The sequence below is a fragment of the Pangasianodon hypophthalmus genome, chromosome 10 (genome assembly GCF_027358585.1).
Source record: "Pangasianodon hypophthalmus isolate fPanHyp1 chromosome 10, fPanHyp1.pri, whole genome shotgun sequence".
In the NCBI taxonomy this organism is placed as follows: domain Eukaryota; kingdom Metazoa; phylum Chordata; class Actinopteri; order Siluriformes; family Pangasiidae; genus Pangasianodon; species Pangasianodon hypophthalmus.
The window spans coordinates 6,719,237-6,746,667 of NC_069719.1; the positions used below are offsets into that span (position 1 = coordinate 6,719,237).

The 27,431-nt window shown below is 37.5% G+C and overlaps 1 protein-coding gene across 7 annotated transcripts in view; it reads right to left on the bottom strand.

The window, feature by feature from the left end:
• Positions 1-5,284: 5,284 nt before the first annotated feature.
• smoc1 (SPARC related modular calcium binding 1) overlaps positions 5,285-27,431 on the bottom strand; it is a 57,175-nt gene continuing 35,028 nt past the window's right edge. For 4 of the 7 annotated variants that reach the window (XM_026944171.3, XM_026944169.3, XM_026944168.3 and 1 more), the window contains 6 exons: positions 20,203-20,395; positions 18,261-18,337; positions 16,861-16,966; positions 15,836-16,080; positions 14,870-14,903; positions 5,285-7,417 (listed from right to left, as the gene is read on the bottom strand). In XM_026944171.3, the coding sequence (XP_026799972.1) occupies positions 7,378-7,417; positions 14,870-14,903; positions 15,836-16,080; positions 16,861-16,966; positions 18,261-18,337; positions 20,203-20,395 (695 nt within the window). In that variant the 3' untranslated portion in view covers positions 5,285-7,377. Of the gene's footprint in view, positions 7,418-14,849; positions 14,904-15,835; positions 16,081-16,860; positions 16,967-18,260; positions 18,338-20,202; positions 20,396-27,431 lie in introns of all 7 variants that reach the window. The other 3 variants (XM_026944166.3, XM_053237423.1, XM_026944167.3) reach the window with 3 other exon arrangements.

Here is a 27,431-nt window from a genome sequence, read left to right on the forward strand (position 1 = left end):
AGATGTGGAATGGTATGAAAAAATTCATGGCAACCATATGAGAAACGTAAAACAGAGTTTCATAGGGGAAAGTTCGTAGAAACTGCAGCAGCAAAGCAAGGGCTCAATATTTTGCTTAGAGAAACGTCTAGTATATTTATCAGTGGATGTGTGAATATTACTCGTAGCCTTCAGTGGCTTACCAAAGCAGCACAGAAACACAGTGTCCTCTAATATTACTTGTATTTTTCAAGTAGGCTGCTCTGTCTTGTGCAATCTTTTAATGGACTTCATCTCTATGCTATATCATGAGGTTAAAGTTATAACAATATTAGACTTCCATATCACAGTACACTGTGGTACCAATAAGCCATCCCATTACTGATCATATGAAAGAAAATATAGTCGTAAACCTATGAATGGATAGTCATATGATATAAACTCTACAGATACATATGTATAAACAGGCTAATGTAATCCAGAACCTAAAAATTAAGTCTAAGCAGTGCATGTCTGAGTGTCAAGGGTTATTGTTAAAAAAAAATAAATGTTTTCAGTGACAGATTAAAGGCACCACATTGTTTACTGAGTCAGCCCATCATCTTGTCCGTGAGACTGCAATAGTAAGCAAATGTTTCGGGAGTATCTACATTGTGACAATTTGTTTTTTTGAAACGATATATGAGGATTTTCAATCACACTTACTCATAGAACTAAAGGTTCTCATGCAAGGCCAGTATAAAAAGGGAGATGAAATGTGCATGGGTAATGAATCTGGGTGAGGAGGCATTCCTACGCAGAGACCACATCACAAGTGGGCAGAAAACCCACAGCTGTAAAGCTGAGTGAAATACTATTAAACTGAAGTGCCCTGAACGTGCCCTCAGAGTTCCAGGTAATCCCTCCCGCATCCCCCGCAGATGACTTCATCACGCAAATGATTCATCACATCTGATCTCTCTCAGAGCGGCGAGGCCTCACCTCAACAGCATTAGCATACATTTTATTTGTGATATCTAGGGTTTATATTTCTCAAATAATGACGATAAAATTTCAGCAATAATTATTTCGGTAATAATTTTTTCATGTATTGGAAGGAATCCAGCTTTTTTTAAACTAATAAAACTATTTTACTTCAATTTTACTGCCACCAGGGGGCTCCCTTTCATACATAACCTTCCTGGAGGCTTTTCTCAAAAGGGCCTTAATACAAAAAAAAAAAAAAAAAAAAAAGATCTTTTTTTTTTAACTTTCATTTTTATTAAAATTTCCCACTACATGCAAACAAACACACACACACACACACACACACACAAATATGGTATCTATTACCTTTATACAATTTCATTAAGACAATGAATTTAATAATAATTTTTGGTTTCTTGTAACTTTAAAACTGCAAACTGACTGTTTATGAAAATGTCTTTAAAGGTTATTATGTATCAGCAATAAAAGCACATTCAGACTAAGACTAATCTGTTGTCTTGTAAAAAGAGTACAAGAAAGTCTGGCTAAATCCCAAACCACAATTTTAGCCCTGAAATAAGCGATAAGAAATGCAAGGAAGGAACCTTTTCCAGGCTTTTATCACTGGCAGTTCTGGAATTGAAACCTAATCAGCGCTAATCCAAAATTTAATAGAAAACAGATGGTGCAAGATCAAATTTTAAATTGCATAAGATCTCACATTTTAAACATTCCTTGTTTTACTGACATGAGCTGTTCTTTGGTATTGAGTTTGATGATGGACGTGATCAATATGTGTAAGATTCGTCTCTCATTGTAAAGACACGTGTGTACCAACCATTAAAAAAAGGTAAAAGAGGTAGAAGAAAGTCAGACACCTGCCCTGATTAGGCCATCTGTATTCTCAATCATTTCAGAGTTTCCTTTGACCCTAGGCATTGACCTCCTGACAGGTGACCTCTGGGCATGGAGAGCAGGTGCTGCTCCAGAGAATCAAGCAGGGCATCAGGCACAAATGGTTAACAGTGAATACCCCAAGTTCTAAAAACACTTCCCCGCCAATCCCCCCCAACACCCACACACACCCACACGCACACACACATACACTTCCTGACCCGCTCAGACCCTCATTGTAACTATTAACTATGTGATCCTACAACTGACTGCCTTTAATAAGCTCTAATGGCCTTTGAAATATCCATCAGGATCAGTGGGTGCACACGGGCAAAGCTGCTTATGTAACATCTTTGTTTCATATGCTTTAGGGAGAGCTAGAAAAAAGAGAAGACTGCTATTCTACTATTCTGCTACAATATTTACTTTTCCACTCAAACTATATAAAAGCTCTTGTTTTAAATCTGAGCATTCAAGTTCCAGCTTATTTCCTGTGGTGAAATAGTGAATTTTCTTTTTAAAACCTGGGCTAATTTATTAAACAAATCTCTTCTCTTCTGAACACTTCACTCAGGAGTTAAAAAAGATCTTTACACCTTTACATCTACACACACACACACACACACACACACACACACATCCTTAACCAGCTGCATCATTATAAAACTCCTTTTGAACTTCACAAATGCCACATGTGTCAGTGTAAGACAGATGTAGTGCAGCTGCTTGTAAGCTTGTTTTTTTTTCTTCATCTCTCCACCCTCCCATCTCCTTTTGCCAGTCTAACACCCTCGAGTCACCATCCTACACCACCAGCATCTTTACCTTCACATACAAACCAGCATCACACAATTTGATGTACTCAACTTCATAAGCCTGAAATATGTGTGACTAGTCCAGTCCTGTTCATGTTAGGATCAGATAAAAAATAATTATTATAAAATAAAATAAAATCAAATAAAAAAGCCTTTTTAACCTGGGTGAATGGAACTGGTTTTTATTCTGTCCAGCTCTCTTACCGCCTTATCTGTATACTCAGCTGTACTATATGCATGTATTTGCTGTCTCCTCGACTTCTACATTAGATTTCTCATTAACATGACATTGAACATCTCTCCACCCACCCATCTCCCAGTCTAACACCCTCGAGCCTCCATCCTACACCACCAACATCTTTACTTTCACATACAAACCAGCATCACTTAACACACTCAACTTCATAAGCCTTAAATGTGTGTGACTAGCCCAGTTTTGTTAGAGTTTCATGAAAGGACCAGATTAAAAAATATTAAAAATCACATAACATACAAATAAAATACACCTTTTTACTCTGTCTCTCTCTCGACATATTGTGGTTGTTGGTGGTGGTGGTTGTTATTGGTGTCGTTGTTGGTGGTGGTTGTTTAAAGAATCATATATTACTAAATAAACATATTAATTCTATCAGCTATAAAGTCTATCTGCAAATGACAAATATGTAATAGTGTAAAAAAAAAAAAAAGGTTAAATCTAAAACTCCAGGAGGTGTCTTACTTAAATTGGGAAGAACTTAAGCCCTTACATTTATATCCTACATAGTGTATATTCTGACTTCTGGGAATTTTTCCTGGGATTTACTGCGCCAGAACAAATTCTTGGTGAATAATAGTGCTTCTGACTGATCTCTTCACTGCAGTTCAGAAGGTTCTATCAGGAAGCTGGTTCACTATGAATTAGTTGCAGATCCTTTTTTAGATTTATGAATGCTCTTCCTGCAACTTTGACAGTAATCTACGTGCCTTCATGCTGATAGCTTGATTAGCTGTGATTGCAGCCATGCTTACGGAGTCAAGCGATTTGAAACGGCTGGAGCACGAGGGCTGCTCAGCTGCAGTCTGGAAGCACTTCAGGGGGGGCACGCACACCGACTCCTGCAGGTGGGGGTCGCGGAAAATGGAGGGCAGCTGTGAAAAGAGGTGTGGGCTTTACTAAAAACCTCGTCTGAGGCCTTAGCCAAATGCTTAGTACATTACCACATGGCATTTCAAACCTACGCTGGTCATTAAACCTGCCTTGACTTAATTAAGCAGATGCCCTGATTAGCAGATTAATCCTTGTGTTCACTTAGAGACAAACACCCCTAGTCCTAAACTCATTTTTTTTGTGGTAGAAGATGATTCATCTTTAAACATGAGACTGTATGTGATTTATTTCAGTGAAAATTAAAAATTAAAAGTGACCTCCTGGAAAGTTTGTACGAGAAAGGTGATTTTAGTTTCTCAGTCTTTTATTGTTAAAGCAGTTAAAGCAAAAATTGATTCAGGAAAGCACTATTTTTAAGCTATTTTATTATTGCAGTCAAGGAATGTGTCCAATCACACTTCAGTTAACAGTCATACACAGGCTGCACATTACAGTTCTAGAGTCAATGCTTTAAATCTTTAAGTGCAATAAATATACCAAACAATAAATCTGTTTAGCATTCTACACTATATAAGGATGTATAGTTCATAAAAGTCTTCAAATGCGGTCTGCCCTGGTAGCTGCTTCTGAAACTGATAATGCACAGCGTGGAGGCTCATGTCCAGCTTCAGTAGCATCCAAAAATGAGTCTGGATCATCCTTGGTCAGCTGGAATGCCCTGCTCTAAACTAGCTGAATGGGATTGGATAATGATGTGCAACCCGTGGCTCTGAATGTGCTCTTTCGCACAGCGCTGGTCACAATGGAATTACGCCACAGTGACATTACTTAAATATTATTTAAGTTTCAAAGACAACAACCTTCGGTGTATTCCTGTCTCACACCTCTTACACTTTCTACAAAGCGATATCAAAGTGATAACATTTGATTAAAACATAAAAACATTTCCTAGCATAGTCCTACACAGTGTATAACACAAAGTTGATTAGAGACTTGGTTTCATCTAATATGAAATATCTTTAGATTAAAAAAGTACATTTAGACTGCTTTCTACACTTTCTGCCTCACTGTTTTTTCTACTGTACCTAGTGAATATGTCTATGCGTCCCCTAGTTTATAGTGATTAATGTTGTCCTTGACCAATCAAACCATTCCTGTGAATTTAAGGGGTTAAAATAAATTTTACACGTGTATTAATGTATAAAGCAAAGATGCATTGCTAAGCAGTGAAAAGAACATAAGTCTTGGCTTCAGTGTGTCATCTGATGCCAACTAAATAAAAGTCAAGCCTCATTTAGATAATAGGACTAGTTTAGTAATCTCAGTTTGAATACTTGAGATTGTCCTAATTTAGATTCACAGTCTCTGTTTCTCATAAATGAGAAAAGTCTGTCTACACATCAAGCACCGGAGTAAAGATGACTAATGAACATGTACTTCAAAAATCTAAAATAAACAGACAAGTGACAGATTACATTAGAAATGTGTATTTTCACACACAGGCATTTAAATGGAATGAACAAACTTTCAAACAAACTCATGCTGAGGGAAAAACACTTTAATGACACAATTTACTCAAAAGAGGTTCTAAATGATGGCAAAAATTGTGTTTAGAAAGACTGCTGCATGACTGATGCTGAAAAACTGAAAAGAACAAAAAGCACATATGATACATATTTACAACTTCACTGGTTCATTTCTTCCTTCATAAGCCGAAGCAATCACATCCAAGGACATCTCCACACACACACACACACACACACACACACAAACAAACAAACTATCTTTCCTCGATCAGAAAGATCACATCATACGGTGTTCTGTATACCTCTGGGATATTTTCTTATATTCTTCTTCTTTTTACTTTTCTAATTCTTTATTTAAAGAGTCTACATAAGGACTTCATAACACATCTATAAGCATCAATTCATGCCTATAAGAATTTAAAGAATAATGTTACCATTGATACGTGGCACATGTGACAAATGCATAATGTTATATAAGATACAGGCATACAGTTTGTGTTTAAATGTGCTGTGTACGAGAACGATTGGTCAAATAAGACGTCCTGAGAGCACAGGTTTTAGGCGACTGTATCAAGAGTATCTGATGGAAAAGATTTACTTCCATTTTAAGCAGTGTTTAAATCCACACCAGCTTTTTAAACGCTTTCAGTAAACACAGAAAGAAAGATTTTTTGCAAATCTTTAATAATTTAGTTGATATGGTTTACATCCTGCAATGTGTGTTCACTTGAAGCCGTCAGAGTAAAACAGTAAAGCATGTGATCTTGCAGGCTCGTAAATAATGACAGCTAAAGAAGGTATAGACCTCACTTTATATTCTCACATGCTGCCAATATATTATATGAATTTCTATAAATAAATTCATTATACAACGTGACCATACTACTGTGTGTGAAGGAATCATCCGGCTTCTCAGGAAATGAAACCTGAGACAAACTCGCTTGTGCTGTGTTCACTGTAAGTCATGTGAGTTTATCATAAAGTAGACATTTTATTACAGACACCAAACTAACAGTGTGAACAGGGTGATATTTATATTTTTTTTAGAAAGCGTTTGCATCGGTTTCTGCCACGAGATCTTATATAAAAGATTTTAACAGGCAAATTAGCATATTATTATGTGCTCATGTAAAAAAAGGTTTTTTCTACAGTGTGTTGCAATACTGACAAATTGTTCATATATTACAATGGATTATTATAGAATATTCTAATCTTATACATGTGTTATGAAAAAAACCTTTTACGAAGTTATTATGAAGATGAAGAATGTATTGGTCATAAATTTTCTGTGGAAGAGAACAAGTTATGTGGAATTTATTATTATTATTATTATTATTATTATTATTATTATTATTATTGCCTTGTTAAGGCTGTTTTTTAAACATGATTTGCTGACTGGATAATTGCATGAATAAGCAGGTATACAGGTGTTCCTAATAAAGTGGTTACTAATAAAGTCATTAAACAAAATGATCTTTCATCTGATATGTCACTTTATCTTTAGCTACTTTAGGAAAATCTCACCAAGACATGTGATATACATGATTAAACCTGCAGCTACTGAAATAACGTGTGTGTAATGCTTATGATTAAGTACTCAGAAGGTGTAAACCATGTTGTGCTGGCAAACCATTTTTCTGTTCATGCTTAGTCCAAATGCTGTACATATAATGTAAAAATAAAATAAGTGATCTCATAAAAACAAACTGGTTATGTGCAACTATGACCACTATTTCAGAAGACTACATGGAAGGTTTGTGATTAAAATCTGCTGTGGTGTATAATACTGACTAGACCTTGCTGTGTGTTTAGTATTCTTGAACACACATGATAATACACTTATAATGTGTTGTGTGGGTTGAAGCAGGTAGTCAGCCACGTGTACGAGTGCCATTTTCTTATACAAAGCTTTGTCCACTTACATCAGACGTCATAAAGTCATCAAATGTTTACAACAAAATCAGAGACAGAGCAAATGTCTACCGATGGGAGAAGAAAGTGCAATTATTTTGGCTCCAACATTATCATTTCAGCTTTTTTTCTCTAGGAACCTCTTCTTTTTTCTCTCTTTCTGTTCAAGTCGTCAGCCTGTCTTCTCTCTACTCTTGGCTCATCTTCTGGAAGCTTCTGTCCTCACACTAGAAGGCCTACTGGGAACAGACAGGATAAGAAATGGGAGTCAGTGGTGCGTTCACTTCAGTGCACATCGCATGACAAGACAGCGGCATCACCGATCCTGCCTTCGCCCATGCAAGAGCACACACACACACATGCATCTTGTCTGGAGATGACAAATAGGGAGAGGATGATGTGATGAGAAGTACACTACAGAAGGACTTCAATCCCAGCTCTTCCACACATATAAGATGAGATGACTGATGGCAGTTCCCAAGATGCACAGGATTCACAAAGAATGTATGACATGTATGTGTGTATGTTATTATATATATGTGTATATATATATATATACGTAGTGTGCGTGTGTGTGTGCGTGGGTATGTGAGTGTGACTGAGCATGGGAGGATGAGATAGTATTCTCTCCCTTTCGGAAGTCATGTGGGAAACAGATCTCTCTTCTCTGAGATCACACCGTAATTCTTTCTCAGCCTCTACCTTCCTATACTCATCCCTCTTTCTCTCTCGCTCACTATTTCTCTGTCCTCTGCCCTGTCGGCTGACCCCCTGGAGCTGCTGTTTAACACACTGTCATACTATATTCAGTGCTGACGTCTTTACTGTACTTTGAGTCTGCCATCAGAATATATCATAATGTAAAAAAAAAAATGCAAGAGGTTAGGGAAATTCTTTGAGACTTGTATCTGAAGATCCTATTCACATACAATTATCTGAATTTTCTAGGCAACGCACTAAGGTTCTCTTAAACTAACTTCATTTCCTGCATAAGTTAACACTTATAAAACAGGAACTACACCATGGAACTTGATAGTTGTAACTATAAATGGATAAAAGTACCATATGCTGTTCTTTGATATATAAATTAATTGTTAGTATTGGGAAATTGCTGTGTTATAAGAGGAATAAGACGTTTTGGTGCGGTAAGAGTAACTAAGCTTCACGTCGGTCCGCATCACACCACCAAGTCGTCGATTATTTTCCCATAACAGCAAACCCCAGAGTGTTTTATTACTTCCTTACTAAATGTCACTAGTGGACAGAACTCAGGCCACAATTCTGACTCAATCATTTCTGCAAAATTATCTATTAGTTATTGAAGGTGTCATTATTTGTTAATGTTGTTAACATTATTTATGGAATATTACTGCTGATGTTTATAGTTTGTTAATTTTAGCATACTGTCTATCCTCATAGCATAGTTTTTACTGTTATTTCTATTTGTTTTGTTATTGAATATTTTTGAAACTTGTTTGAGAAATAAATTGTCCTGAGAAATTTAATGTCCTGTGTATCTATTATATTTCTTTTCCTGCACTCGTCTCCCACTGTTGTGGATTTGCACTTTATGTAGTCTTGCGTACTGTTCTGTGTTGCTCCATGGTCCTGGAGAAACGACATTTCATTCCAATGTATACAAGCTATATAGACGAATGACAATAAAAATCCACTTGACTTAACTTGACTACTTGAAATATAAGTTAATAACTTGCATTAGTGTTTCACAACTGACAAGAAAACAAACCGTTGCATGAATTCATATGAATTTAAATGAAAGAATGGTTTGATTTTGTTTGATTTCATACAAATTAATTGATTTCACAGAGATGATGTTGTAAGATAAGGTACAAATTTTAACACTATGACTCACCATAACTGTAATATTTGTAATGGTTCCTACAAACTAAATTGTGCAATTATTACATATTAGAATCCTAATTATTGTATTCATATTCAGTTTATTTCATGAAATACTACAGAATATGACATATGACAAAATCAATCTATCATTACTAGGGGGATTGTCAGAGTCAGCAGCATGGGGTATGGCACTCCTTTTGGGCCCATTAATCACAGTAAAGCTGTAGTGTTGAGGAAATAGAGGGCTTGACTGGGGTAGGGAGCCCAGATTGCTTACAGGTGGCGTCTGAAGACAGGAGTGGGAGAGTTCCAGTCGAGCTTCATAGCCCGTGGGGGAAGGGCATGTGTAGTAGAGGGGTTTTTGGCCCTGGAGAGCTGATCACATGGCTGTATGAGTGTGTGTGTGTGTGTGTGTGTGTGTGTGTGTGTGTGTGTGTGTGTGTAGAAGAACGAAAGGTTAACAGCGGGTTTCTGAGGGGGAGTGGGGTGACGCAGGTGTGCTCCAAGTCAAATACGGGTATGTTTGTGTTTTATTACACCAGCCAGATTTACTGCTTACACTATCTTAGCTGAAAAGTAGATGCTTTGTACGTGTATCACAACAGACAGCACTATTAAGCACAACTATATATTTGAGCGCTCACAAGATAACTTGACTTTTATGTCCATTATTTAGTGTGATGGCCTTTAGGAGCTTTTTGGAGAGAATTTGAGAGTTCTCATTTGTCCACTAGTTCTGAGGACCTTGTAAGATCTGAGTGTCTGCGCACTCAGTCTCTTCTATAGCTCCAGTCCCCTATGGCAATTAAGAGGCTCCAGAGAAGCAGTCCACTTTGGCCTCTTCTCATTCAGCAGGGGAAAGTGGTGAAATGACTGCGCCATTAAGGACACAAAGCTGCTCCCCGGACATGATCATCTGATAAAGCGGAGAAACAAGATCCGCTCTGCCTTCGAACAGCCTCACCTGAGTGCTGATCTGTGATTACAGCCATGCACATTACGGCCCAGTGCAAAATGACTACACACAGTTGACTGAATCACTGACACTCAGGCTGACACTGTGGCTTAAGGGTCTGGTATTCCCAACATGAGCTCACATCAGCCAATTGCATGAAAAGACAGAATTGTTAAGGTTAAGTAACAGGTTAAGCTGTAGAGTAAGGTCTTGTAAATTTCTTAAGAAACTCATTTCCTAAGAATTTTGGACTAGATCTATTTGACATCCTTCTATATTCCTTCAATAAAGAGACCTAAGCTTTCGATCAGTTGAGGTCATTAACAACCAGAATGTTGCCCTAAACTATTAAAAAGTTCTAAAGTTGTGTCTGCTTACACATTATTGAGAGTCCAAACTTTATGCCACAGTATATTATACTATATTATACTATATTATAATTCTACGGTCTTGAAATATACAAGAATTCCAATAGGATAAATGTCAGCAAGAATATACAGCATGTGCCAGATGGTTATGCTGTAAAGTATTTCTAAATCAACTAAATAAATAAATAAATAAATACATTTCTGAATTGGAATTATTCATATACTCAATGTCTTATATTTCACATGCAAATAGATATAACACCCCTGCTAACAGAATATTACATTCTAACTACATTCTGATAGACCTTAACATGAAATCTTTAAATGCAAATTTCTCCCTTTTCACTTTTTGGGTAAAGAGAATTTAAACTGCTATAATTTGACCATATCAAAGGTTTTTCCCTAGTAACCAATACACTGGCAAAATTTGCTGAATGTCTGTGAGGCAATCTAAAATGTGTCCCAATATCTCTGGAGAATGCAGCACTGATAACAGATGGTTATCAAGGTACAAGAAGCTCTTCAGATCTACTAGCAATTTCAAGTGGATTATTCAACGTAAGCCCCCCTTGGCTGTCCAAATGAACCTAATGTTTATCCTGGCAATGCTAGCCACACACGTTCTAGCCAATGAACCTAAGTATCAAGAGCACATTTGCCTTCTGGTTTTGGTATGACTAACTGTGCTGATGTTACAGCATCTTTACTTGTGATCACCCTCTAAGAAACCTGTTAGAAAATATGTGTTAGACAAATTTTCCAAAGCAGGAGCACATTGTCAATGCCAGGCAACACCAAACAACACTAACAATGAGGCAGAAGAATGTGTATTGAAATGTGCAGGACAGGTGGGTTTCAGAGAGAGAAAGAGAGAAGAGTAACTCCCAAAACAAATGGCCTTGAAGAATCGGCCACCCTGGTTTAATAGGCCTCCTAATTTTCAGTAAGGACATAAAAGTTAAACTGTCCCTCTGCAGGGTAACAATTAGTGCGTTTAGTGCTCTGGCTTTCCTCTGTGATAGAGGAGGAATGTGGTGTTTGATAGAGACGATGATGTGAAACACTGCTGAAATCGTTGTAAAGTTGGCTAGCAAGACACATGAAAAACTCATATATTTAAAAAACAAAAAACAAAAAACTACAGGCCAAAGCAGTGACTTAAGTTCAAAAGTTATGTCAATATTTACATGGGGGAAAGTTCCTCGTATTCAGAGCCAACTTGCGCAGGTACTTAGGTTGATTTTAAAGACAAGCACATGGCATTAAGCCAAAAAATACAACCAAAAAAGCAGATAATATTTTTGTTGTTTGCTGTCTATAATACAATGTAATCTAGAAGCAAGAGGCAATTTTATAAATAAATAGAAATAAAGACTTCTATTATGATATATAAATCAGAAGATCTACTATGAGTCTAGTATACTGCCAGTATATTGCTACATGAATAGTCCTAGTTATCACATTTGGTTTAACAATATGGCTTCCAGATTCATTAGTCATCAGCTTATAAAATAGCACTTGATCCAGTATGTCCTGTTTTTTTTGATGAACTAGAAGTACAGTGGAAGAAAGTATGATGCATCTACTGTTTGGAGTTTTTGGTTACTTTTTCTACTCCTCTTATATCACAAAAAAACAGTTAATTATGCACACACATTAATGTGGCCATGAGCTTGAGTTCATGAAATCATACTACGAAGCTATTTAAACTGTTTTTAATTAGCAATTTTGATTTGTCAATTTAATTAATGTCAATATTTTTGTTAGTTTGATGCTCTCTCTTGCAAATGTGCCCAATGTTTAAAGGATAAGCTGACTGAGCTATGGTTACAGCTCACTCAGTTTGTCATTTATTCACAATAATTGCTTATTATTTATAATAAGCAATGATTCCAATTAAGATGCTGTCTTAAAAAGCCTTTCTGTGGATTTTACAAGGCACAATATTATTAATATATTAATAGTGACATATTTATGTATGTACATTGCCTGCCATTGGCACTGCATAGGTTTTTTTTTTTGAGTGTATTTACAATGTCCAAAATGTGAATTTCAGCATGATATATGTATTGTGGTTATGTAAAACTGTCAGTGCTGGACATAATACTGCTCCTCATTTGAACCCACATCACAAATGTCTGAGTAGCGTGCAAGTCTGTGGCTACTCACTACTCTGAATATGGCCCTTTGACATAACTTTATTGTACTTACAAACTTTGATTAGCCAATGTCTTCAAAATCTTCTTAATCGTAAGGTTGAAGGTTATATGTTTCTTTTTTTTCGTCAAATCTGTAGACAATTATAAAACATGCCTATTTTAAATGAAGCCCCATCTGTTCATTCTGACACTGTAAGAAAACAGAGCCAAGAAAAAATACATCTATTCATTTCACAAATCAAAGCAGGAGCCTCTGAAGTCCTTACAACATAATAAATTGAGTGAGAGATTTTAAGGTGTAAAGTCAGCTATTCACTGTGGGAATGGTGGTGTTGCTACAGATACAGCATATTGCTTTAAGCCAACATCCTTACAGTGCTCAGAAACAGAAAAAGTTAAAACGTCACTTTCAGCTTCAGCTGCTGCCAGATTCAGGAAAATGGGCACTCGTTCTCATTGTGTCTTAGATATTTTGGCAGCAGTGCCTCCCAAACCTTGAGTATACTCATCAATTTTCAATTCAGTTTGTTCCAATGAACTGACATAAAACTGTCTTTTAGAACATATTTGCACCAATTTATCAATCCCCAAGTGTGTGCTGGGGAAGGCATGCATGTCTACAGGGATCTAAAGCAAACCAGTGGACAGGGGGCAAAAGAAACCCCCCTTGACTGTCCAAATGAACCTGATGTTTATCCTGGCAACTCTAGCCATACGCTGCCGTGCCTGACGTTATGCCCCTCCTCAGCCACTGTTTTTCAGTGCAAAGCAGGTAGAGCCAGGGTAAACACATGAGCTCAGGCCTTGCTGGGCCCAAAACAGCCTGCAGGCCAGAGTAAACAGACACAACGCTGCTAATAACGAGACGATCCCACCAGACAGAGGAGAAGCGAGAGCAGTGGGCTGATGACTTGTCATCACATAGTAACCACCGAACTATGACAGAGACGCAGGCTGAGAAAAACAGACTCACAGGGAAAGAGGGAAGGTAGTGAAAAGAACACAGTAGCTCGTAACATAAATTATTCTGGGCAGTTTGAAATATGAAATGTTTATCGCCAGTCCACAGAAATAAAATAAAATTAATGTAATTTTTAAAAAAATAACAGGTGACATAAGACAAATCCAAATTGTAGCCTTCCCGTAGGATGAATAAAAATCACAGACAAGCAATCCAGCTGCTAATAAATATTGGAAAGCCTGAAGTCTGAACAATCCCGTCTCCTCACAGTGTGCCGAAGGATGATGATGTCTCGAGCATCCATTTCAGCACCACATTTTCCTACATGCAATCCAGACATGTACTACTATTTCATTATTTCCTTACATCCATCCATCCATTTTCTGTACCGCTTATCCTAAACAGAGTCGCAGGGTAGCCTGGAGCTTATCCCAGGGCACTCAGGGCACACCCTTTCACACATATGGACAATTTTGGAAACTGGGGTACCCGGAGGAAACCCCCAAGGCATGGTGGCAATAGTGCTAACCATTAAGCCACCATGCCTCCTCCATGTATGTACAATATATTCTAAAAGAAAAGAAAGAAAGAAAGACAGACATCTGACTTAGCAGAAACCACAGTCCTGATTGCTAGTGCTTATTTTAGAAATCATATCCTTATAATTTGGGATTTATAACAGTGGAAACATTACATTCACTCCAGACAGACTGTCATTTCATATCTGTAAATTAGAAGAAAAAAGGGAGCGCTTTCCAAACATAGATGTGTTTTAATCCAACACAAATTATGGAACATTTCATACTATGGCCAGTGATTTTTGATTAATGGGGTAGGACGGCTAAGACATGTAAAGTTAAAAGTTGGATTAAACCTCACTTTGAGGGGGTGAATGGAGAAACAGGTGCATCCTCCTCTGACAGGCCTAAATGGTCAGGTCAACTAAGGGCAAGGACTAATTATTCCCAGTCAGACATGATAACCCTGTCTCCTGTAATTCCACTACCTCATTGCTCCACACAGACAGGGCCATTGAGGTGAACTGAATGGCTGACTGTCATGTCACTCTGTGTTTACGGACGTTATGTTTCTTCAGCATGAAATATTAAAACTGTAATCTAAATATGCAGCATCTTCACTATGACACAAATATACTGAAATATGAAAGTAATTGCTACATACAGCTATGCCAACACACACACACACACACACACACACTACACTGGATTGGCAGCAACACTACATCCTTCACTAACGTTTGAAATTCTGTTCTGTGTTAGTGATTTAGAATGTTAATGGATTATATTTGGAGCCATCTGCAGCCACTCAAGCACATGTTAGTGAAAGCTATTAGTGGGGCCTTACTGAACAAATTAGTTCCTTGCCTTGTCCCCTGACTGCTGCTGCTTGTTGTAGTACCTGCAAGAGAGAGAGAGAGAGAGAGAGAGAGAGAGAGAGAGAGAGAGAACGAGAGACATATATGTGCTTACATAACTCACACATGTTTTGTAAACCTTAAGAACTCAAGGAATATTTCACAAGACTAGCTGTCTTTTTCCATAAGTATCCATTTCCAGCAGCATGATGAAAATTGCCAGTGTGTCTACATTTAATGTCCTGTAGTTCCTGAGCTTCCAGGAAACCTTGGAAAGCTTTCTTATTCCATTTGTCTCTCCCTGTTAGTTTCATCATTTCTGTTTCATGGTATTGTAATGTAACTAACATTATTTACGGCATTAGTTAACACAATAATTAATATTTTAAAGTGTGAATTTTGCTATGTAGTGAACATCTGCATTATGTAGTGAATAAAATACAATGAGACGTGCTGCTATAGGAAAATAATCAACCATGAGGTGGTGTGATGTGAGGTTAAGTTGATTATTTTCTTATAACAGCATGTCCTGTTATAGGAAAAGTGTTTTATTCCTCTAACACCACAGCAATTTTCAATTATATTTTTTAAATTTAATTTATAGTTACATTTCCTGATATGGAATGTCAATGAAACAAATTAATTCCTCTTATCACTTATGTTACGACAGCTCTAAAGAGTCTTTCTCTTCTAGCCTCTCTTTCAGCCTCTCTTTTTTCGCTCTCTTGCAGCCTAACAAGTCCTCTGTCCTGAAGACTTTTCTATGCGGGAAAACTGTTATTTTGTGTTATAGCCAGCACAGTTTTCCACATAAAATGGGTCCATTGTTTTGTTGGTGGCTTGTTACAAACAGACAAAAGACAAACAGACATAAATAACATGACATACTGTGCATCATGAAAATGTATTCATATATCACAATAAGATTAATCGCCCATCCTTAATTCTTTCCAAGGATTGGCTTCATAATGTTCACCTTCTTTATTGACCCCAAGGCATCCTTTCAGCTCCTGCAGAGAAATGGCCTTGTCCTTGTTCAGGTCACAGTAATCAGTGAACTTGCGAGCACATTTCTTGGGCTTGGCTTTCTTTTTCACATAACGTTTGAAGGGCTTCATCTCCTTTTTGCTGATGTCATGGCTGCCATTGTTGTCCAGCTGAAAGAAGTACCATTGCACCACACGCTCCTCCAGAGTGTGGCTCGGGTCAGGCTCTGAAAATCTGCAGAAGATTGGTGCTTGGTAAGAGACAGCCATTCAATGCATATACCTTAAACTCATTTCAGCTGTCTGACATAAACCACTCAGAAATCATGTCCAATACTGTTTTCTGCAAAACACCGGACAGTGTTTGGAAAAAATCAGCATGGTTTTGTATTGTGTATAAGATTAGATTGTGTGCTGAAATAAAATGAATATGGTTCAACACTCTTAGAAAACTTGTTCCTCAAGAGGTATTTTGATACTTAAAGGAAATCTCAATGCTGAAACTAATTAAATATGGTTACAAAGAAATTTGAAGCTTTGGAAGATCTGTTTGAGGAAAGTGCATAGATGACAGGGTGAAGGTGCTGGACAGACTAAAGCAATAAAGTGCTGCCGCATTGCTCTCTTTAGGTAGAGCGGAAGCAAGGGCTAATTCCAACTGGCATCAGCAGGAAGTAAACAGAATTGTGGGTATTGTAGGAAGCCATTAACAAAAGTGAAAATAGACTAGTGCGTATATGTAAGAAGTTTAAATTAAAAACGGAAACCTTTTTGGACACCACTGAAGAAACATGTTAATTATAAAGATTAATTCACAGTAGTGGATAATTCAGGGTTGATTTATCCTTTAGGGGTTCTTGGGATTCTGAGATTTTCTTGCCTCCTTTTGTGAGGTTCTACATATTTTCTTTAAAAGTTCCACCATAGGAACTAATCTTTCTTTTTTTTTTTTTTAGAGTGTAGCATTCATTTATTTTCAAAATTTTCAGATTTTCAAATAAAAAAAACTTCTTACCTCCCACCACCAGAGGGAGTTGGTGAGTTAATGGTGTTTACCATGTCTGTTGTTAGGGCATCCAACAAGCTGGTTATGAATTCTACTTTCTTTCCATCTGGACAGCCTATCAAATTTGAATAAAGGATATATACATGATCATAAGCTCACACAATGACAATAAGAAGAACGTTTTTGCTCATTAATTTGGCTTATAATCAAAAAATACATGTTACAAAAGTGCTTAAAATTTACTTTAGAATTACCTATAAGGTGTGTTTGCATGTATAAATGGGGAAAAATTAGAAAAAGAGAGAAATGCAAGGTGACATAATGTTCATCCAGCACCCAGTTAACCTTTACTGCGCATTGCCCAACACTTCGACTAGTACCTTTTAATTGGTCCAGATGTCGAGCCTTAACAGCAAGTGTTTCCACCCTAATTGTGTCTCTTAAAGAGCGACTTCAAACGGGAGAACATAATAAACGAATCTAGTTTTACATTTTCACCCCGGTCTCCGCCTCTTTCTCGTTCTCTCACACTCCCTCTGACCTCCTCACGCACCATTCCTCCTGTTCCTCTTGTTTGACCTCTGGGGCAGTGTGTGGGAGTTTGGGGTCCGGTTGCATGCAGGTGAATCCAATTAGTGTGATTGCGGCAAGGACAAGAGTCGTGACGCACCGCTTCACTGCCTCGGCACCTCCATGTGGGTGTTAAATTAGAGCATGTTGAATACGGAATTGGATCGAACCATTTCAAACTCTTGTTCTGAATGGATGCAAAATATTATATATTTGCTTCCTTGTTAGTGTTATTTAACAGCAAGTGCTGCAGGAAGGTCAAAAAGTTAATTAGTTGTTGCTATTTTTTCACTTCTATAGGTAGAAAAGTCATATTTTTATGAATAAGGATGTGAAGTTTTTCTGAAGAGCGACAGGTCACATAGCTAGAGTACATAAAAATTATTTCGCTCAACCCTGCAGGGGCAACAACACCCTAGTCGACCCCCCCCGCCTCTTAATGCAGCCCCTTTCCACCCCTCCAACCAGCCATAAACCACGGCACACATCTGCTGCACAGTCAGGAGCCATGTTTTACTCTGTAAATATACCAGATGGGGAATTAAAGAGCAGTTATAATGAAACTTTAAATGAAGGGGAGAAAGTAGATCAACCAAAGTAAAGGAACAGGAACCAGTGAAAGGGCCCGGGAACCTTGTGAAAGCTTCCCACTTAAAAGAAGGACCACCTTGAGGTGGCAACACATGGGACTTATAACGGTTTCCCAAATGATGTTAGTGAGCGCAAACAGACACTGAGTACTTACAAGTTCACAGCTATGAAGCAAGAATATTGTCTCTGTTTTACACAGTGGGTTTATAGGGAGCAGTCTAAGAGGATACGTCTCGTTCTTTCCTCACCGTTTAGATCTCTGTCTCTGAACGGATCCTCCACATCAGACACTGGGGAACGGACTGCACACTCTGGCTTTTTATATCTAAGAGAAAGCAGACAGTGAGAGAGAAAGAGAGGGAGAGAGATTTTTGAACTAATTGAGACACAATGTCAGTAAAATCCGGGAAATCTGGGGAGTGGAAAAAGCCACACGAGCCAAGACAAGAATATAAACCTGAAAATTAGGAGGAAAACATCTATTGTTTCACCAAATAAAGTAATGAGTCAAGAACATTTTAAACCAAATCATAATCCCAGTGACTAACCTCTTTGCTTGGGAAGTTTAGAAAAAAGCAGTTTTGAGTTGTTTTGCACAGCATGCTTTGCTTTAGTTTTATACTGTCATTAATAGTGACTGAAGTGAAGATTTAGAAGTGAGAATTAGCAAACTGAACTCATTTTTAAAAAAAAAAAATGAATGAATGTGTTTTTTGCTGGTCGTTTTATTCAAGCTTTGAATAAAAAACAGAGTTGCTGGAGCATGTGTATTTCATTTCACTGGCTGTTCCGAGTAGGATTGGTTTTGTACTTCCAAAAATGCTCAGTGATCCAAAAACGAGTGTTTTAAGCATGAGAGTGCACTTTGTCTCACATTTTGGGTAATGAGAGAGCTAACGTGCAGATGATCCATCCGGCAGTTACTGAACTCAAAATGAAACTGCAAACTAAAACTGCAAGCTGAAAGATTTAAATAAAAGCAGTCATTCAAACCATTAGATTTACAGGGAAAAGGATCATGAGAACAATACAAGAGCAATTTGTGCTTTTTGCCAGGAGACAGTATGGGCCACATTCAGAATTGGTGGCTTAAATTTCATCAATATTTACCTGGATAAAGTTACGCATATTCAGACTCGATTTACACAGCTGCTTAAGATCATTTTCCATGTGGCGCATTTCGATGATTAAAATGACCAGTTTGTAGGTCGAGCCTCTGAGGTTGCCAGATTTTTCTTGAGTAGGGGTGTCTGAGATGGGGCTTTTCAGAAGTATCTAGACCAATGCCTTTAACATAAGCATTTCCTTTTAAGGCCCCCCCCCAAAAATTAGGGAATGCAAAATGAGGAGTGAAAGCGCAGATCACATTTTTTCTTTTTGGTCAAAGGTAATAAAAAAGTAAACAAACAAACAAACAAAGAAAAAAAGGCATATAAATTTAATATTAAAATGAAAAAAGACTATTATCATGTGCAAAACTTAAAGTAAACACTAGATATTAAATTGAGGTCATGAAGCTGCATGTGTAGTATATGCTATTTTAATTCACTATTTTGACTTTTTTGACTTAATAAAATAAAATATTTTGGTTAATCTGATGTGCCCCCCATAAAGAAAACAATGGATGGAAGGATAAGCTGACCAAGCACCCATCTGTTACACTTACAGCTCACTTTACGTAAAGTTATAATTTTATGCGTTCAAAATTTGCTCCCTGAGATAAGATTGGAGATGTCTGCTCCGATATCCTCTGCCCGAAAAAAAAAAAAAAAAAAAGATTTTTCACGATCTTTAAAATGATGATACTATGAATTCATTAATAATGTCATATTTATGTATTTAATATTATGTCATATTTAATATAATGTCACATTTATGTATTTAATAATATTTAATAATAAAAATAATCATTCCATAAAACATACATTTCAGCTGGACTGAAGAAAAATGGGCTTAAGTTCAAAGTCAGAACAAACATGAAACTGAGACACACCTCTGCTTTACTCAGACTCCTCACATACAGAAAAAAAAAATCCAATTAACTAATTTTACTATTTCATTCTAAATAAAATGCACTTCTTGGTCATTTTAATAAACACAAAACACAGTGCATAAAAAGACAAGTGCTTGTTTAATAAAAACGCACTGTTGTTTAAATGCAGTTGCTTAAGCTTTATGTCCTGTATTCACCTGGCCGAGGTTCCGGGTATGGGTCGTCCTGTGTCTACCAGCACACACCAGCAGTAGCCGGTGGACTGATGGCACTGCACAGGCTTGTACAGGCCCAGCGGCCCACAGTCTGGGACAAAGATGTCCTCTCTCGGCTTCAGCCGAGCCTCTTCGAGTGCACTCTGTCTCTCTTGGTCACAAGAGGAAACTTTCTCTAGAATCATGATAAACACAATCAGTTAATACACCTCATAGAAACACTGGTACTGTCACTGTCACATATTCCTTTTATGAGTAGAGTGAATACAAATCGCTATGACTGAATATGGTGAATCAATTTCAGATGAAAGAAAGTGAAGACAATAAAATATGAATCCACATCTTGCAATAAACAAGAAACAGGAATTTGTGTAAAATTTGATCAAATCTTTGGTAAATACAGAATAAAGCGATAGTTGAAAATGCACATATACAGTGTATTGCATACATATTGTACTTTTCAACATTTCGTATCATTACAACCTGAAACGGAATGGAAATGGACTTAATTAGGATTTCATGTCATAAATCTACATAAAACAGTTCATAAAAGTATAATCTGCAATATAGTCAAGGCAAAGCTGTGGTTGTGCCATATTCTTTCCATTTTAATAATGTATTTAATGATGTTCAAAATTTAGGATATTTTTATATAGCCTATCCCTGATTAATATGTTTTCTAGAAATCCGTCCCAGAGCTGTTTTGATGCTGTTTTGAGCTCCTTGGTCGTCATGATGAACAAACTTTGGGGCGTTCCAGAAACAGGTGTATATGACACTTTAATTGCACACAGGTCAACTCCATTCAGCTGTCACATTAGATGGCAACTGGTTTTATCAGACCAAATTTATTGTGTTCATGTTTTATATTTGTAAATAATTCTGCAAACTAGATAGATTTTCGCCCACTTCAATATCATCGGCTATTTTGTGTACGTTCATTTAGATAGCATCAAAAAAAAAAAAAAGAACTATATAAGAACTATATTTGAAACATGCATGTAAAAACAGCAGGACGCAAGTGCTGAAAGTCAACATGTTTATTAGGGGCAAACAAGTAATCATTGTAAAATTCCAAAGCAGTGGTCACAAAACATCGGACAATCCATAATCAGAACGGGAGAAACAGACATGAGGGTCAAAACCAAGAAGTAAGACTAGAGTTTTGGAGCTAGGAAACTGAAAAACGAAATGTTGGGAACAAGGCGCGGTGACACACAGATACAAGGAATGAAACTTTGCAACAAGACAGAGAAACATTAGGGTATTAATTTCAAAACTATTTAGGATACAGATGGATATAATTAGAATGATATGAGCATGACATAACAAGGGCGGAGACAGGACCAGGAAGAGAAAATAAAAAAGTTTTACAGATAAAATCTATAAAAAGGGGATTTCATGACAATGTTGTCAGCTCTACAGGTTGTGATTATACAACGTATAGCCATACTCTCCTCTTAGTTGGTCCAGACTGAAAAAATTACGACGGCCAGATGAAAACCAGTGCTGACGCAAGGCAGCGGACGGAAAGTGGAAGTGCTTGTTTAAATTAGGACATGCAGAAGCTTAGAGATGGAAATATTCTCAAGATATTCTCTTATCCCTGACCTTTCTCTGAGGCCTGAAACTTCACACACACACACACACACCCCTCCAACCATTATTAACACCACGAACACTTAACAGATGTCTGTTTAAATGTTTTAACGCCTTGCTCATAAATCTGTATTTATGTTAAGATCCATTTAGCACATTGCTGACTGTGTAGAGGCCAAGTACAACAGTGCTGTACAACATGTTGAAGCTAATCTAGCTAGCTCTGCTTTTTTTTTTAGCACTGTTAATTCATGTCCTTTTTAATGGAGTGTGTATATGGAATCCCAAAAATAGCAATTTCAGCCACTTTCCTTATCATGCTCTCTTTCTGTAAAGGTCCTATTCAAGCTGTCAAACAGGTGGGCCAATAAAACAAAGAGTAGCTTATGTAGTTTATACACTCTCACACACATACACACCACATACCCAACCAAGACCATCCCACCTAAACCACAGTAACACGCCAATGTCCAAATCCCCCCAAAAAATTCTAATCTAATGACCCTAGTCATCTTATACAAGCTCATGTTACTTTCCAAGTTTATGTTGTGGGTAAGAGAATTTCTTGGATAAAGAAGGAACTGTGGGATTTTAAATGGCAGACCATGCCATGGGCTGGGCAAAGGCTGCAGAAGCCAAAGGGATGTCTAAAACTGACTGGAAAGCATGATATATGACCTCTTTGGCTGTAACCAAATACTGGTGTTTTTGTTTTTGTGTCTTTTGCAAACAGATCTGGTACACAGCCTGACAGTACTGACATGCTCTGGAACAGTCCTGGGGAGATTTAAGTGGGACCTGGCTGGAAGGGCACAGCGGGTGGTGCGTGTGTGTGTGTTGGTGTGGGGGGGAGGTTGGAATGGGACCTGTTTCCAGCAAGCGGTTGCCATTGGAGCATGAGTGCGAATCAAGGCTTCGTGCTCAAGTGCTCTGAGCTGCTATGAGTTGCTCTCGCTCCTATCCAAGGCTCCTCACAACCAAATTATTTAGCACTGTTTACTATAGTGGGGGTATACTGGCGCCAGACAGCTATGATTCCCAAAAGAAAATTGTTTTTTTTCCCCTTTTACACAAAAAAAAAAAATCCCAGATAGTCAGAATCATCACCCTTTCTTTTTCTCCAAATGTGTTTTGAAATATTATTGGTGAGTCTTTTCCTGTCTGACTGATAGAACAACTGAGGAAAGAACTGTATTGTCATTGCATTTATTTATATTTACTGTTGATTAATAGATTCGTAGAAGTGCGCTTTCAGTAAAGTGCTGTGATTTCCATAGTAGTCTCCAACTTCAGGCCAAACAAAACAGCTCGGAAGTGCTCATAATATAGACAAGTATCCTGTAAATAGAATGTTCACCTTTTATCTCTCCTGATTCATTAATTCACTGATTCACTGATTCATTTATCTTCAGTAGCCACTTTATCCTGTTCAGGGTTGTGGTGGATCTGGAGCCTATCCTGGGAACACTAAGCACAAGGCAGGTGGGACACCAGTCCATCACAGGACACCATGTACACACACATATTTATACACTCATACACACCTAGGTGCAATTTAGTGTCACCAATCCATGTATCAGCATGTTTCTTTAAGGTGCGAGGAAACCGAGAACGTAGATGTAACCGTCATCAGTGTGTCATAACATTGAGATATCCATCCCAATCTGGTGCAAATTATTTGATTGACACTTACACACTTGTAGTTCGAGTGCAGCTATCAAATCTTTTAGACCCGTGCACACTCGGCTCTTGTACCAGAATTATCTCGTGTACTAAAGTTATCTGAGGAAAAGACACAGGAGGTCCAGTTTGATACAGTGAGAGGAGATAAGGATCATGAGAGTACATAACAGACTTCATGAGAAATATCCCATGAATTACATTGAAAGATTGCTGCAATTAAATGTAGAATAGTTATATTACTCATCACTCATGGTGCAAGTCATTATTTTAATGACTAAAAATCGTCTACACTATATGGCCAAAGGAATGAGACCTGAGCATCACACCAATGTGTTCCTTCCCCAAACTGTTGCCGCAAAGTTGGAAACACACAATTGTACAGGGCGTCTCTGTGTGCTGTAGTATTACAATTTCCCTTCACTGAAACTAAGGGGCCCAGTCCAAACGTTTCCATCATGACATTACCTCTGTGCACAAAGCAAGGTCCATGAAGACATGGTTTGCCAAGATTGGAGTGGAAAAACTCAAGTGGTCTGCACAGAGCCCTGACCTCAACCCCTCTGAACACGTTTGGGATGAATTGGAACAATGAGTGCACCCCAGGCCTCATCACCCGATATCAGAGCCTGACCTCGCTAATGCTCTTGTTGCTGAATGATCACAAGTCCCCCCCAGTCATGCTCCAAAATCTAGTGCAAAGCCTTCCCAGAAGAAGGAGGTTATTATAACAGCAAAGGGGGACTAAATTAAATTTAAGCTTTATTGTGTCTTCTATACATTTTTTTAATTTTATTATTATGTGTTTGGCTGTCATGTTTGTGTAGGTACTGGAAGCTTCACTTACCAAGTCAAATTCCTTGTGTGTGTGAGCACAGTTGGAAATAAATCTCTTTTTGTTTCTGATTCTTTCTAAATCTGGAATGCAATGTTTAAAAGGCACATGAGTGTTATGGTCAGGTGTCCACAAACTTTTGGCCATATAGTGTATTTTAATGGAGCAAAGATGAACAATTATTGAACAACTGGGATTTTTGTATGTTTTGTTTAAAATTTTGCGTTCCAGACAGATGCACAAACTACACTGGGGTTCTCACTTAACATTATCAAATCTTTGGGCAGTAGTTCTCTCAGGACAATAGTTCTCACAGGACAGTAGTTCTCGCTCATTAGAAAATGATTGGCAGTCCTCTCAAAAGGGCAAGACCAAGCTGCCAGTAATCTAAACTGTAATGTCAGATTACCATGTGTTTAAAACTATAAATGTATGCGATAATATATGTCTTTTGCCATCAATTCTATCATAATCTTAAAAATTGCAAATAAAATATAGGGTTCTGAAATCAGTCATATGTTTTTGTCTGTTAATTGTTAATACTCTGTTACAGTTGCTACAATACATTGATAGTGCGCTTGCATTTTTTGGATGCTGACATTTGCAGATTAATAACGCAAAACAACTTTTGTTCACCATATTTAGACTTACAGGAAGAGACAGAAGAAACCAAAACATAACCTCAGTATAGTTCAAAAGAAGGAAACCAAAAGAAAGAAACTCTTTAAGCCCCCATTATTAACAATACGCTGGTATAAGTTTTATACAAAAATGAAAGAGACAGAATTAATATTCAATTACATGAAACATATAGAAAAGATCTAAATACTGTTTTAAATTACAATTCATAAAGCGGCTGTAATAGGTAGCGGCCTTTAAATGATTGTGTATAGCTACAAAATACAGTATCGTTCTGATTTTCATATCTCTAATACAGTAAGAACACAATACAAAATACACCACACATTATTTTCAACTCAAAATATAACTCTCTCATGCTGAGATACTTTCTCTCGCAGATGAAATATCAATTCCAAAGTTACTCTCTCTCTTGGGAACTACCACATGGCCTTGGGCTTTCAAGTACAAAAAGCTGATCTTTAAGCCAGCTCAACAGCCTCTGTCAACTGCCCCAAAACTACCACCACATTGCCAGACAGAGGACTGATGGTCTCAGAACATCAAATGCTAATCAGAAGCAGGAGGATCCTTGAAAGTAGCCCAAACAGCTGTCAACACAAATCAGTTTTTACGCTACACTGACAGAGTGTTTGCTGCGCCACAAAATACCCCAAAATGTTTCATGGCAGACGAGAAGATAAACAACTTTTTCTCTTTAAGCAATGTGTGCAAGAAATACAGTTATCCTACAGCCATGTCTCAGTTTTTAACGTGCTACTGGAATTACACATGCAAATGCTTTGCACACACGCACACTCATACATAATGAACATACACTTCTGCTCTCAATCATGAATCTCCTAGACTATAATCCAATCCTCTCTTGCGCACTTCCCCTGCCAAGGCGTGAAACTGCCCCAGCCTTGTGGAGCTGACTAGGCATGCCCAGAGGGTGCCGTATTCATCTGAAGGAAATTGCGGAAGAGACACACTAAACAAATTACCCTGAAGAGAGCCGTGAGAGAGAGAGAGAGACAGGCGCCATAATCCGAGCGGAGTTAGGTTTCCCACTCCTGGACATGTTTTATATTGAATCTAAAACAAGACCAAACACATTGTGTAATCTGCATCACTTCAATGCTTTGGCAAAAATGCTTTAATATGAGACGCTTTGAAATCCATCTGGCTATACGAGGTAGAGCTTCATGGATGACGATCTGTGAGCTTAAGGTTCAATACAAGCTTTACTCATTGCAGCTAGTGATAATACTGACAAAGTAGGCATTTAAAAATTAATTTGGGCTTAGCTTTTTTTAAAGTTTTTTTTAGTTGTTAAGTTAGAGCTAATGAAGCTAATAGGTAACAGAAGTGTTACTCAGTAGACACTCTTTGGCTACGTAACAAAAAGTGTACATTTTAGCTTCATAACATCATAAAAATGTGTAATTTTAAAATGTGTGAAGTTTATTATACAGTTGAAATTAGAAATAGATTATAGTCCGAATCACTTGTATCACAGTATGTGGTGAGGAAGAAAGAGATTCTAGCTTCAAGATGGCTGCAACTAGTGTTTTAGCATACATGATTACTTAACACCACAACGAAGTTCAGCACTGTGTGATGATTTGGGCATCTGATTTGCTCAGTACTCATCTGCTAACTGTAAACTTCCCTTAGCTACTTTAGCCTCATAAAACTAAAGAAGAAGACACCAAACATATCTTGGCTGATTCAGTTGTGGTGAGGAGAAAAAAATATTTAAAGTGGAACTGTGCTAAAAAAAAGAAAGATCATATTCACATTCATATGAAAGAATTTTATACATTTATGTGGTGCAAATGCTTTCATGTAAATATTAGCATGTTCACACAGCAGAGCTTTGCTAATCTTCATAGCTTGGAGACTAAGAGCTGTTCATCTCTTCTGACTCGGTTTTTATGGCAACACACACTGACCAGGACTAGCAGTGCTAGCAGTTAGCAAAACCATATTTAAATGTCTTTCACTGATTTTTAGGACTGAAACAAATATACACTTCCTTTAACTGTAAAAGCCACTGCTATTTTTTTTTTTGGCTGTGTTTATAATGTCAGGTCGCAAAGTGCTAAATGAAAGCTTCTGGAAAATTCTACATTTTGCTCAAAACTCAAAAATTCTGTCTGTATTTTATCCACAGTTAATTTAACTACTTGGGAGGATCAACACTTGTTAGCAGTCTTATTACTGACTCAATGACTTACTGACTTTCTTTTATGCTAACACAACTTTTCTAGCACCGGTGCTACATAAACATAACATGTAGCTTTGATGGGATCTGACTGGTAACATATTGGACATAGAGTACCTTGTGATCACAGAGACACAGGAACAGTAAACAACAAGCAGTAACCAAATACTGTTCTGTAGTAATCCATCAAGACTGCACGATTTCTCAGTAAATGTTAAAAACAAGTGTCTAGCAATGTATTTTTTTTCT